The sequence below is a fragment of the Olea europaea genome, unplaced genomic scaffold, assembly GCF_002742605.1.
Source record: "Olea europaea var. sylvestris unplaced genomic scaffold, O_europaea_v1 scaffold601, whole genome shotgun sequence".
Taxonomy (NCBI): domain Eukaryota; kingdom Viridiplantae; phylum Streptophyta; class Magnoliopsida; order Lamiales; family Oleaceae; genus Olea; species Olea europaea.
In genome coordinates this window covers 200,229-215,070 of record NW_019264357.1, presented here as the reverse complement: position 1 = coordinate 215,070, position 14,842 = coordinate 200,229, and the positions used below count along the sequence as shown (strand labels likewise).

General features: G+C 35.6%; 1 protein-coding gene and 1 pseudogene across 1 annotated transcript; both read right to left on the bottom strand.

Annotated features, from left to right (window-relative positions):
* Positions 1-5: 5 nt before the first annotated feature.
* Positions 6-1,408, bottom strand: LOC111389598 (homeobox protein SBH1-like; the record flags this gene model as incomplete). The annotated part of the gene is made up of 2 exons (XM_023014525.1): positions 384-1,408; positions 6-167 (listed from the first exon to the last, which is right to left on the bottom strand). Coding segments are annotated over exons 1-2 (540 nt in total), but the record flags the coding sequence as incomplete, so codon positions are not given.
* Positions 1,409-6,963: 5,555 nt separating this feature from the next.
* LOC111389585 lies at positions 6,964-11,080 on the bottom strand (annotated as a pseudogene).
* Positions 11,081-14,842: the final 3,762 nt, after the last annotated feature.

Here is a 14,842-nt window from a genome sequence, read left to right as displayed (position 1 = left end):
GGTTTAGAAAGTTCTTGCTCATACTTTGTCAACATTTCACAGTAGGCCTCCATAAATTGGTCAAGTGCTGGATCTTCACCGACATAGCTTGTGCCGTTGCGGCCCATTGCAGCAGCAGATGAACATGCTTCTTCAAGTCTTGCCACCACTTCAGGAGGTGCTCCTATCTGTAAATATTTTTCATTATCAGTAGTACTTCATATGCTTAGGGTTACTTATTTAACTGTCTTTATCATCACTCTATTCAGTAGTCATTTTTATTACACTACTTTTTCTTGACTCGATTCAAGAGAGTAAATCTTGGGTATAACCTCTGAGAGAGTTTATGCTCAGAAATTTTAGGGTATGTAAAGTTCATTTGAAAACTTTGGGTACTCATTTACCTTTTGACAATTAACATAGGCAGTCAAGAGACGGTGATAGTGAGGATGAGCCATGATCTTTGCCTTAATAGACCATTCTCCGTCATTGCTGTTGCTGTGATTGCTACAGCCCGGCCCCATAAAATAATAACCTGTGCTTGTAATATTGTTATTATTGCTAATGTTATTTTGTTCTTCAACCATGACAGAAGAATTACCAGGGCTCTTGTGAAGATTTAGGTTTTGATTGTTGGTGGTGGGAAGAAGAGGGAGATATAGGGCATTGCTTTCTGCATTATGAGAAGTCATCGAAGGCATCATCATCGTAGGACACAAAGCATTAACGTTGTCCCCAAAAGCTATCGAACATGAAGTGTTACTGGAACCACCAACCTCCATTTCTCTCTCACACACTTACAAAACGAAGTATTGTTATATATCTCTCCCTCCTATTTTTACCCTTTTGCATGAGCTATCCGTCTCTTTCCTCTCTCTTTTTGAGTGTTCCCTGTGCAGTGGTCTCCCGAGTTTTATGCTACTGGTTTGGGGAAATCCTAAATAGTTGTCTGAGAAAGTTGTATGTGCAGATTTTTTTCCACTGAAAATGGGGTTTTAATCTTTATGGTCATTAACAGAAAAATAGATTTAGTGAGGAGAGAGAAGAGAGAAAGATTTGCAGATCGCAAGCGGTGATTGCAGAGGAGAAGGGAGTGACCATGTTATTTGCAAAGCTTTACCTTCCCGATGAAAACCCTTACAGACTCTTTGCTTATACTGCCACTAAAACACTGCCATTTTACTGATTACTCAGGATGAAGCTTTTGTTAATTAGGAGTTTAAAGTAACTGAGATGAACGATCACATCGAGGTGTAGTCGAGTAGTGTTATGCAGTGACAATAGAAATTGTGGTTTTTGGTTCAGGAATCATAAATCCTATCCTGTGGTTTATGTATTGGCTACTGCTAGTTTATAGCAAGTTGTCCACTCATTTTCCATTATTCTCTGCTCTCCTGGATTGTCTTCTTCTTCCCGGCGCCTTTTTTTCCTATTTCCTACTACCCTATTCAGTTGTACGCAAACACGCCACTGTTAGAGCTCTATTCTTTAAAAAAAATATACATTTTTAAACAATATTTTGACATTATTTTAATACACATTTTTTAATAAAATAATATTACACGTAAATTTAAAAATTTTCTTTATTTTTTAAACACATATTTTCTATCAATATACTATTCAAAAATTCATTCTTATTAAAAGAATGTTGCTCAAACAATTAATGCCTATATTTCAAAAAATAAAAATAAAATTCTCTCAATCTTCTTTCCTTCAATTAGTTGAAATCGAATTTTTAATAATTTTTAATAAAAATTGATAAATATTGTAGATTTTATAAAATGTGTGGTTAAAAATAAATTTTTGAAAAAATGAGTTTATGGGAAATGAAGGCCAAACAAAGACATATTTTAATAATAATTTTGCATGTAAAATTAATCTTTTTATTTTTCATCACACATTTTTCATAAAAAAAATTTTTTTTTAAACTATCAAAATATGATGCTCAAGTAGAGCCACAAATGTGATATCATATTCCCAACCTTTTAACATTTGCTTATGAAGCCCCTTTTGTTTCCCATTCTATCAATTTTTTTATATATATTCATTTTCAATCAAATATTTACATAATAAAATATTTGACACGTAAATTTAATTTTTTTTTTTCACACTTTTCAATTACACATTCTCCAAAAATTCACTATTCAAAACAATATTTTATCTACAAACAATAGCTAAATTATGCACACGATATGAACATAATGTTTGAGTCATTTAAGGGTAAAATTGTTCAAAGAATAGCTACATTGATGTCATTTGAATAGTCACTTTTAAAAATTAAATAAATTTTTTTGACCAATTTTATTCTTTTAGTCAAAAATCACGCAAGGGTAACATGAAAATATAACATATACACATTTTTCACTGAGGTAAGATGCCACACACAATGTTAAGATTGAGACACGAATATATATATATATATATATTACCCCGTTTGACTCATATTCTATTCAAAAAATACATTATTAAATAGTAATTTGACATTATTTCAATCACAAATTTTTCAATAGAATATTATTACACGCAAATTCAAAACTTGTTCTTATTTTTTATTAACATATTTCCCATCAGTATAATATCCAAAAATGCATTCTTGTAGCAAATAATGTAACTCGAATAAGAGCATAAATAGCGTTGAGATTATTCTAGTCTTCTATATGACTAAAATATAATATTAATCATCTCATTTAAAACTTAAATTATTAAAAAAACAGGACACAATTTTTTTTATTTATATCTAAGCATTCAACCCTTTTAACGTGTAAAAATGAATCATTCTTTCCAATTAGATAAATAGCCACCGCTAGTGGAAAACGTTCAAATCTCAATTAATCTATTGCATGGCACTTTAACATCAAACTTTATAAAGATAAGATTTGCCAGCATATTTCTAGCTTTATAAAGCCAACTTTTATTTCTTTGCTTGTTTTAATGCTCATAATTTTGAAGTAAGACGTGCTTTCAAATATGTGACTATAATATTTGGCCACATAGTAATATCCGTTATGATAATATTATTAAAAAATAATGCAATTCGAAAATAAATAAATAGTTGTTTAAAGATTGAAGCATTGAACTCAAATAGTTTATAAGTTCTTAGTTATTTTTTGCAATATTCTGAATTATTCACAATATCTTGAAGAGTCTCGTTTTGCTCACGTCTTTTACTTTTTAATAATCATTTCTCTTTGAACCAATTTTCAATCAAACATACTTCAATATAATAATTTGTATGTGGACCCTTAATTTTTCCCTTTCTTTAACCTCACTTTGTCCAAAAATATATATATATTTTACTCAAATTTTTTTTTGTAAAAAATCTCTACTAAATAGGGGCACAATCTAAATGAGTAATCGAATAAAGCAAGCAATCTATAATCCTTTAACAGTAACATATTTGCAAAAAAAACTTACAGCAATTTCATTTGGACAGAAGAGTGCTTCATAAAAATGCACCAAAAAAAAGAGTGTTGTGTGGGACCATGTTGTGATAAAAAATGGCAAAAAAGCACCCACGCATCCTAGTGCTGTCTCTCTTCTATAATGGTTCCGTGTGTACAGAATTGTACACACAGCGCTGCTGAAAAACTTATCCCTTTGAAGAATTTGAAGCTGTAAGATGTCAGCATCAATGGTCTCTTAATGTAATCTGATCATCGCATATCCTATCTAAAAAACTACAAACCTTCACAAAATCTTGACATATGGTCACTATTTTTTTCTCAGGCTGGTGCCTTGGAAACATTTTGTTTTTGTGCAAATGTGACATGTCTAATCAGAGTTATAATGAATGCGAACTATCAATTGTGTCCATGACTCCCTTACCTCAATCTGTTACAATCGTGAGGCAATGTCTCACAACTAACAATAGGAAAAGGTCACCGAACCATCTAAATGGCTAAGCAGTGCCCTCGGCATTTCCACCTTGAACACCGGTTGAAGTTTCAAACTCTCTTCCAAATTTAACAAATGAAAAATAAAATGTGGCATTAATATAATTAGGCTACATGCTGTCAAAAGTGTATTGATGCTTAAGACAACACTCGATTGGTATGGTTTCTAAGCATGAACTATAAAGAACTCTAATAATCGTACAATCCAATCAATGGAATTCAAAAAGTCCACGCAAGGTACAATCTTACATCTATCAATCTTATGAACTTTGTTATTTGTACACTTCGGTTGACACTTACATTGTTGTCAACAATGCATTGTATGAAAAAATCATCTGAAATTCAAACTGTCCAATTTGATTACATTATGTGACAAGGTGTAAAACAAAGTGTATATGTAACAAGGTTCTTCTAGTATAATTTCATCTTGCAATCTCCAAGACCATCATATAAGTTGAATGAGCTCATTTTTTGCAAATATTTATCACATTCGCACTTTTAAGACTACCAAGAAGGATTCAAGATGGTTAAATTTTCACATTTTTTGCTTATAATCCCTCTCAAAATATTTATTCCCTAATTTAGGTGACGTCAGTGCAGACCCACTCCCGCAATGTACTAATAAGCAGCTCATGTAACTGCACGCTGGTTATTGGAATAATATTCAGAGACATTAAGAATATAGCCATTGTTAGGCTAAAGATCAGGTTTAGGTTTAGGGTTCTGCACCTCATTCCTGTCATGACTAAAGAAAGACAGTAGTATACTGTATATATTGCACAGGAAGCTGCCCCCAACAACGTAAAGAAGAATAATGCTGAGGAAACGGGGGAATAAAAACAGGGTGAATTGGGAGCCTATGATTGTGTGTTTTCAAGTGTTATTTTTCTTTCCAATTTTCAATGAAAGATTGTCAAGTGTTGTTTGGAAATAATTCTGTCATTTGAATCTGACCCATGATTTTTGAGAAGTAGAGAGAAACAAAGCAGATGATTTTTACAGCTAATAGATTGCTTGTATATATTAAGAGGTCGTGGTTGACCCAACAATTCGAATGAACTGGGACGGATTCAGACGAGTGAACGCAGGAGATCGCCCAAGATATGGAAGAGAAAAATTTTCTGCCGAAATCAGTACGGACAGCATTGCTGGTCGAGTGCTAACTTTGTCCCTGCTAATAGGTTATAATATACGTATTTAAGTATAGGAACTCAGCCAGCTAATAGGGTAGGGCTAGGGTTTCCCAAGATTGCTTTAGTATTTGCTTTACGTCATGTCCTCGCCAGTGCCCTCTGGCATGTGGCCAATGGGCTATGATACAAAGGTGAAAAGCAGAAGAAATCGTGTTTGACATTAAACCAGCATGTAATGTAAAGTTCTCGAGATCATTTTTTTATCATTATTCATCTATAAAAATATAAGACTTGTTTGATCGTGATTACGAAAATTAATTTTTAGAAATAATAGTGAATTCCACCTATAATAAAAGTAAAAAATGAAAGCTGAAATGATGAAATAACGATCAAAAAATTGATATTTTTGGATGAAAAATCAACACAGATTGAAAGATAAGTTCAACTAACCTTTAAATTAATAAATCTTTATTAGTGACTTTTCTGTTAAACTGGTATAAATTTAATTAATCTTCTTCACTTTATCTCGATTATCCCTTTCCATGTTTCAGTAAATACCCACTTTTCTGAGTTAAAAGTGGTCATCAATCACTCAGGGGCTTAATCTCTAGTCTTCTATTTAACCCTTGCACATGTCAATCACTTTTCTGAGTTAATTAGTATTCATTTCATTCTTTACCCTTCATTAGTACATCTTTTTGTGAGTTAAACTGGTTTAATTAGATCTTAACTTTATCAATAAAGCAAAACCCTTTTCCAGCTTGTTTATTGAATGGTGCACTAAACAGTTAAGGGTTTATTGCCATAACACTGTGAGCTCCAAGTTAAAAACTCGTGCTTAACTCATTCGTCTTGTAATCATATCTTTCCACTTTATTTATTCCGAAAGATTAGTTAAAAAGTTTCACATTCCTCAATATTTTAATGATTTTTGTAGGGCCCATCAATCACGACTTGTACAGTAACGTGATTCGACAAAATGGTGACTAGTTCAAAAGTATCAAACTTTTTTCGTTTAATGACACTATTGTTAAAATTCAATTGCTTGCTTCAACTTCCTACACACTCTTGAATTTTCATTTTAAAGGGTAAGTTTATTGAGATTGTTGAAATTGAGTGAATATTTGTTTTAAATAAAGAAATGTTTAGCTTTCTTATTAGCATTTTGTGTCGTCTTATCAGATTTTAATGGCCATTAATTCTTTTGCATGACAAGACTCGTAAATATTCCACGAGGGTTCTAGGCTATGGCATTGGATATATTCTTGCTAGTGGGAGATTGAAAAATCTTTAAGATATTTATACCGAGTCCGAGAGTACAACTTTTGGCCGACAACATTTTGCTTTTCCTCATCTAATTCATACCACTATGAAAGGAGGTGAACCCAGATGCCCCGCAACGATTCTTTGAGATTCATCGTTCTTTTTCTCTTTTTACTACTTTTTTAACCACAAATTCTTCAAAAAATCAAATAAGGACTAGATTTTAATTGAAAATTATTTTCATCTGCCCATGATTTTGCCTGGCGTGAAGAAGAAATACAAATAATACCTTACAAAATGGGGAATCTTCAAGTTTTTCCCAGGCACATTGCTCACAAGAAACAAGAGGTTCAATGAGCTCAAAAAATTATCAGTATCTTCAACGAAGTATTTACAATCAAGATGTCCTTTTCTATCCATCAATAAAAAGCATCACCCCACAATTTGGAGTATGATGATAGCACCATCCATCCGATACTAGAATTAAATTATTTAGTATAAATCAACCTAGGTCATACACCAAAGGTCCAATTATAATGGCCGTTAACTCCGACCTTTATTCAGACTTGACCATGCTTTCTTCAGCAGCTGCCTACTTCTTGAGTACATCTAATTTAATTTGCCAAAACGTAAGTGCAGTCACTATGCGTGACCTGAGTATAAATATTCCTTTATAAGTTTGAACGAGAATGAAATTTTACTTCACATAACTAGCTGATCTATATTAAGGAAACATGTATGAATGATCACAAAAAGGCTAGCTCCAAAAGCAGCTGGAAAGCTTGAATCATAGTATAAGCAGAAGCCTACTCAAAAGCACTTTACACATTTATCTTCTACATAAAACTTATAAATTCTTGCTTTAAGAAACACCAAGCATGGACAGCAGAGGTCTTGTCACACGGAAGTGGACTTGACGACAAGAGTGAAAGATATTGCTTAGATGATCATAGTTTCTGGATAACCACTGAACTCAATGGTCCTGCTTGCTCTATGGTCTGGGTGGGGTCGGTGAGGACCTTAGGAGGAAATCCAACCGTCTGAGAATGATAAGGTCCTGGTTCCTCCAGGCCTTGATCCATCAATGAAGGAACAGATATGACCTATTGTATGGTAGTAATTGAAGTGAGCAACCATGCAAGTCCCATCAGCCAGCCTAAGTTGAATCGAGGTGGATGGCAGTGATTTATCCACTACCATGCCCATTGAAGGTGAAGGAGCAGTGTTGAGAGAAGAAGAAACATCTGCTTCTGGAACAGGTTCACTAACAGAGCTACTTCCTAGGGTTCTACCCTTTCTCTGGTTCCTGCAACTAAAGAAAACGTTATCACCTTTTCATTGATTCTTTCTTCTACATTTGCACATGCACACAACTGGTTGTACATTGCCACTATGCTTAGGGTTGGGATATAGAAACAAAGAAAAAGGATGTTCAACAATCTTCTAGAAATCATAAAGGAGAAGTGAATAATGCAAACATCAAAATAAATATCCCATCTTGCACAAACTAATCTTCCTTGTGAGGTTATGAAAGTAAACTCATAGTAGACAATTTCAAAGAAAAGCAATGAAAAAGTTATTCTCGAGCCCATCCAGTAAAGGAGAGGAAGAACTGAAGGGATGTAAAAAAAGATACTATATGGACTTACAGGGCATTCCTCATCCCTCCTTATGAGATTAACATGAACAGAGGATCTTCTGTCAGCAGGTTCCCGCTCTTTAGGGCACTCAGATTTTCTGATGCTCTGCAATTATCATCACAAGTCATTGCATCCTTAAAGACTTCAACACGTGATCAAAATAAAAGAAGGGGACAACAGTCAAAACTCGAGGATATATTTGATGAAATGATATTTAAGCATAAACACTCAAAATTAGACACATGTAGGCAATAGATAATGTTGGAGAAAGAAGGGGAGACAGTAGTTTCATGAGATTTAAGCACAAAAATGTTGTTTTTTGGAAAATGTGTGAGCTAGTTATGTACTAGCTCTACCTATGTAAATGAAACGCCATTTATTTGGCTACTAGCAATATATTTCTAGCATTTCAATCCAAAATATCAGTCTGAGACAATCTTCAGCCCAGATTCATTGATTTTCTTTTATTTTTATTACACATTGCCTGTAACAGTGAAACCATTTCTCCAGAAAACAATATTGTGTACAACTACAATGTACTCGGAGAAGCAGATGGCACACTTTCACCAGAGAGTAATCTTCTGGTCCCAGCATGCAGCAAAGCTCCTTAATCTTGAAGATGGTTGAAGATTCTCCAAGGGCCCTTGCATGGCTCCCAACTGCCTAGCTTGATCAAAGATTGCATCCACATCATTACCCTTTTAAGGATCTTGAACTAGCATGCTACTGCAAGTATTATGATAAATAGGTCAAAGCATGCCACTGCAAGTATTATGATAGATAGGACAGGTAATTAAACTAAGAGAAGGGGTTTTCAATTTCTAAAGAATCAAAAGAGCGTTTATGTTTATGTTTCGTCAGCAAAGATAAAAAGAAAAGATATGAAACAGACATGGAAAACAATGAAAACGAGTAAGATGCTTAGATCAACACAATAGTTCCAACATATAGCAGTCATTCCAATTCCGAATTTATTCAAGCATGCTAAGCATTCAAAAAGAACTAAGGATAAAAACTATTTGAGGGAATGTGATTGTGATAGAGAAGCTATAAAATTTCTGAATTGACCACAATCCCTTTTTACAGTCAATTCAAGATATCCACAAACTGGAAAAAAATTGGTCAATCCTCTCCATATTCTTAATTTTTTACCCTTCCTTTCTCCTTGTTTCTTGAGGGGACTGGGGAAGTAGGAATGATAACTTGGGTGGTTCAGTCAAGTATCTCCATGTTTAGGTAAATCGACTTGCACCTCTACTTGTTCTCTCAACCTGCCTGGCTGCCTCAACTCAAGCTTTCTCCCTTTACAATCATTAACAATCTTTGCTTGAATCTGAACCAATCAGTGAGACAGCTATACTTAATCTATCCACTTCTTAATTGAAGCTCGAAATGAAGACATGAAAAAATTTGCATATAATGAAAAATGATGGGATCAGAAAAGATTATGCAGAATTATGGATACAATGTGCCAAGCAACCACTATGGACATTACTACCACCAGCCTCGTGAATGTACAAGAGGGAGGAGTGGGTGGAGGGTGAACAGACAGAAATCTAGAGAACATTGGGAAATTTGTTTGTTTATCTATAACCAGACACAATATAAGCATTTTTCCATTTTTTGGATTCCTTGGAGGCCCAATGAATTGGGATTTCCCTATTGGTCCAGATCATTGCCCCCCCCCCCCCCCCCCCCCCCCCCCCCCTTCCCCCCCCCCCCCCCCCGCGGAAGGAGGCTTTCTTCGCCTTCCACCAAAGGAATTGATGGGGGCCAGCACACGCGGTGGAGCATGTGGTTTAATTCGATGCAAAGCAAAGCCCTTTTCATAACCGGGATAGCTTGGGGCTAGTTTGATGAACCCACACCTGACATGAACCGACACAACCCATAAATCTTAACTTGTTAGAGCATCTCCTACAAATCTCTATTTTTAAAGAGCATATTCTACAATTTAAAAAGTATCTATAAGTTTAGAGTACAAATTTCAGTACTAACATTTCATTTTACTACTACCGCAAATATTTATTATTTTTTCAGATCTTTTATTTTCACCGGCTTCCCTCCAAATTTTTATATTTTATTCCATTGAAAATTGAAATTCTTTGAATGCATTTAATTATAGAGAATGCGTTTACACTCTCTAAATTAAAATGTTAATTTAAAAAGTCTTATGGAGCATAATTTTGAGATCTTATGTTTAAAGAATCTCTTGCCCTCCCCTCAATAAGAAAAAACAGAAAAGATAGGTATCAACTATTTCATTCCAATCACACCGAGTGAGGACAATAAAATATCTTTCACTAACAACAAGAAGTAGATTTCTACATTTAACTTCCATAAAGAGACGAAAAATAGGTAATAAGCAACACATACAGTCCAAAAACTGAAGGAAATGAAATTGCAAGAATCAATAGAGCCCTGTATAAGCAGAATTCCACAAGCCATGCTTGGTGCTGTAACAGGCAAATAGCAATGCTACTTACACAGAGAAACTAAATTGATCTATAACTATAAAAATTTAGAAACGTTTAATCATATTGCTCTATCAAACTCCTGAATTCTATTTCATTATACTTCCCATAATAAGCAACATCGAATAAAAGAAGTGTAAGAAAAAGAATCAATTTGCATCGCTTAAGGGCAATAAATATAGTTACCCCCAACTCAAAACTGTGCAGTACATAACCTATCCTACGATAAAGCAGTACGAAAATCTCCCAAAAATTCTCAAGCTCGTGTATGCACTACCCAGGTTGATCTCACTCATTTACATTACAGTAATGATGTACTAATTACAATCTTCTATGCAATAAGCACAATTGACACGTATATAATTTAACACCAGTCGATCAAAAAACGACAAATAGGTAAAAAAATTCGGGGTTTCTTGAAATAACAGGGACCTCTTTTCGCCGCCTGTGTAATACTCTTGGGGACCGTCCGAGTCGCTGTCGGAATCGTGACCAGAGGGCCGGTTCAAATCGGAGAGTGTACGGATGCTGCCAGCCCGGCTGGACAAGGGTTTTGATGGTTTCTTGTCGCGAGAAGACATTATTGATTTCGTGTGCTTCGAGAAATTGACAAGATCGTAAACCCGTACAAATTTACAATGTTAACATTTATCAAGTACACGCTGTTTGAACTTTGATCTCCATTTTAATTTTAATGTTTTTTTTCATTTAATCAAACTCTCTTTAATAAAATAATATTATACGTAAATTAAAAAAATAAATTATAACCACAATTTTCCAAAAAAATCACAATTTCAAAATATGTTTTTCCCAAAAATACATTAAAATGAAGCTCAAACAAAGGCTTATGGAAATGAAAAATCATTTTTATAATAAATAATTTGATACAACTCTTTAAGCGGTATATAATACATCAAAACCTCAAAATTTCATAAATTTTGTGATTATAGAAGATATTATATGAATTTTGCTTAGAAAAATATTGACACTTACAAGGCTGAAAGCACAATCCTGGAATGGAAAATTAAATTTTATATACAATTTTTCAATGGTACAAGATTGAGTTGATTGTTCCAATATTCACCAACTTATGATCGCGATTTACTTATTAAATTTCATAGTGCTTCACAGTGTTTACTAGGCTTTGCACTTTTGCTCTCCTCAATCCATCACTCTTAAAATTTCGTAAACTTATTCGTTAACGTTGATAACAAAAATTTCATGTGATAAGTTACGATAGTTAAAAAAATTACGAGGTTACAACAATACAAAAGGAGGCTCTTTTATAATACTAGGTTAGGTTACCAATTTGGACCACAAAGGAAGGGATAAATGGGCCATGACTCAAGAGCCATCCAATAGGTGAATTATTGGATTGTGAGCAACATTAATTCCTTATGCTACTTCCAAAAATCTATATCGTTTTTGGGTCAAATCTTTGGACTTAGTTGTTGGTAATCAATTTACCATCGGCCTAGGCCTATGAAAATATAATCCGACGTTTTATATCGTCACCTAAAATTTGTTGGATATCAAAATCCAACATGTTTCTCAATTTCATATCTTAGCATATTGTTTCGCGCGGATAGTCGCTAACAATTAAAAATGAGTCAGACGATTGTGTAAGGGACAAACCTCTTGAGACAAAATCCCAAAAAGGGGTGTTTTATTGGCAATGACTTTACAATTGGAATTTAAACAGAAATGCCTCTAAGGGACGCAAGCACACGAGTACTGAAAAGAAATGTTTTAAGTCTAAACTAAGAAATTGAAATTACATATTCTCTGTTTAAGAGTATTTGATTCGGGGTCTTCTGCTCTATGTCTTTTCTTCCTTTTATATTCCTTTAATGCTCTCTTTGTGATCAACCGCTTAATTGCTTTATAACTGCCCACTTTCTTCATGGTGGTCAACTTATCGTGGAACTGCCGTCTCTAACTGCTGTCATTACTCTTTGTTGTTCAACCGTCCTCAACTGAACATTCTTGAATCGTGGAACGTGATAAGATTATCCAATAACTGCTTCGATAATTGCACTTTTGGATAACCATAACATCTCATGTTTGCTAAAATCCTGGACGATGGTCATAACTCTGGGCGACTGCAAGGCACTTCATTCGCTCGGATCATGGGCGTCTTGTAAGTTTGGGCGATGATGTTACTGCGTTCGTGGGCTTCCACTGCATTCATTAATAACCCTATTTGGGCCTTTATCCTGAATTGTCCAGTTGGGCTTCATTCTTTGGGCTATTGAATTGGGCTGCGCTTTTAGCATGTCAACAATTACCCCCCCAATATGGCAGAATGAATACCAATTATTAATTTTTGTCATATTCACTTTGTGTTTCCCAGCAACATTTGAAATTCCCAAGAATTTCAATCATTATTTTCTTCCATAGCCTGAAAAGGTGCGATTGCAAACCCTTATAACCCCCAAATACACGTCATTTCATCGCACTACTAAATCATGCCTCATTGCTTCACGCTTCTCTCTCACAATATTATTGTTCATCTTCTTGCTTCTCTGCTACGTTTCTCAAGCAAACTTCAACAAAACTTTATTTCGTTCCTAATGGCTGCTTCACAATCCCAATCTAGTGATTCTTTCAGTTTTGAAGACTTCCAGAAACTCCTCACTCGGCCATATATAACTCCTAACTTCCTTGCACCAGCCAATGCCGAACTCAACGAGTTCTATCTAGGTCCCTCATTCAATAATGCCGAGGCCGCCGAACAAGTGGCGGTGGGCCAGCTATTCCCTTGTACTCAAGACCCTCCGTTACTAAACTCTTTGCCGCTGAGGCCGCTTCGCGAAAGAGGTATTCGCACTTGGCCTAAATCTGATGTTGTTTTCCATAGATGGCATACTCGCCTTGTGGACTATGGTCCTACCAAGGTAATTTTTGATAATGTTAGGATTTCTGATTTGCTAGAAATCTCTCTTCAACCCCCTATTTTTGATTCAGCGCTTTTCCCTATTGCATTAAGTTTTTGGTCCTCTGAATATAATACTTTTGTTTTCCCTCTTGGTCCCATGTCCATTACTTTAAGGGATGTTGGGGCCTTAGTAAATTTGCCACCTTTGGACGATACCATTTTCCCTAGTATTTTGATTTCTGGTATCGCCCCAAAATTTGACCAAAAACTCACCGAGTCCTATTCAAGCCTGCAAAGCTGTTATAATCACTCGAGCGCTGAGCCTTCTCATGCTGAGCGTGTGGCCTTTCTTCAGATTTGGCTTTGTAAATATATTCTGTGTGTGCCAAGCCTGAAGCCTTCTATGAGATATTTACCCATAGCGCACGAATTGGCGCGTGTTAGGCCTCTGAATTTGTGTTCTTTCTTTTTGACTGCCCTCTATAGAGGTATGGCTTCTCTCCAATTCCAATTAAAGAATGGTGCATCTCCCACTGGCAGTGGGGCTCTTTGGTTCACTTAAATGTGGTTGAGAGCCTATTTTCCATCACTTGGTGTTCTATCCCTTTCCCTTCATTCTGCTAGTTGTTATGGCCTAGCTATTGACCCACTGGGCCCTGTACATATGTCCAATAGGGATATTTTTTCATTCTTTTATACCTTGAATTCAATTCCTTCTTTCTTTCATTTTCCTCCCTTTTTAACTCCTGATTATGTGCATCCCCCATCTACCCTGGACAATACGAGCACCTCTTTGCTCGTTTGGGTTCAATTTTTGACCAAGAGGGAGTTGTTCCATGATATTTTAACTGGAACTAATGCCAAAGTTGGGGTTGAAATATATGCTCCCCAATTTTTTGCTTGTCAACTTGGTTTCGGCCAAACTTGGCATGTTCCCCCTTGTTATTCAAGAAATTTGATAGATCGCTTCTACACCATAAATAAGGCAGAGGCAGAAACTATAAATGCTCGCAATATTCTTTTGACGAGTAACTTTTCATTAGCTCCTTTCAATCCTAGCCATGCCACCCATCCCCTTTTTGAACAACTTTGGCCATCGGTGCAACGCAGATTGTTTGCAACTGATGCCAATCGCGCTTTCCATTCACTGGATCAGCCGGACATTTCTTCCACTTCCCCTGTTTTGGTCACCCCTGTGTCCATTAGGAGTCCTTCCTCTTCTGCTCGTGCTAAACAGTCTGTTCGTCCATCTACTTCCCTTTCTGCCAAGCCTACTGCATCTAAAAGTATCACAAGTCGCAAACGGCCAGCCTCAGCATCTCCCATTTTGGAGGATGATGATGATGACACTCCTCTCATTGTCAGGAGAAAGGTAATTAAATTAGTTTACTCACAAGCATACCTTTCTATTCCTGAAACTTTTCTATGTGCTGATGTTTTATTCGGATTTCTCAGAAAAGCTCACCCTCTCCTTCGAAGGCTTTGGTGTTGGCAGCTCCTGCTTCATCACCTTCTGCTGAGGTTGCTTCATCCAAACCAACTGCGGAAGGGACTACGCTTAAAGAGACACCTTCAGTCCCGG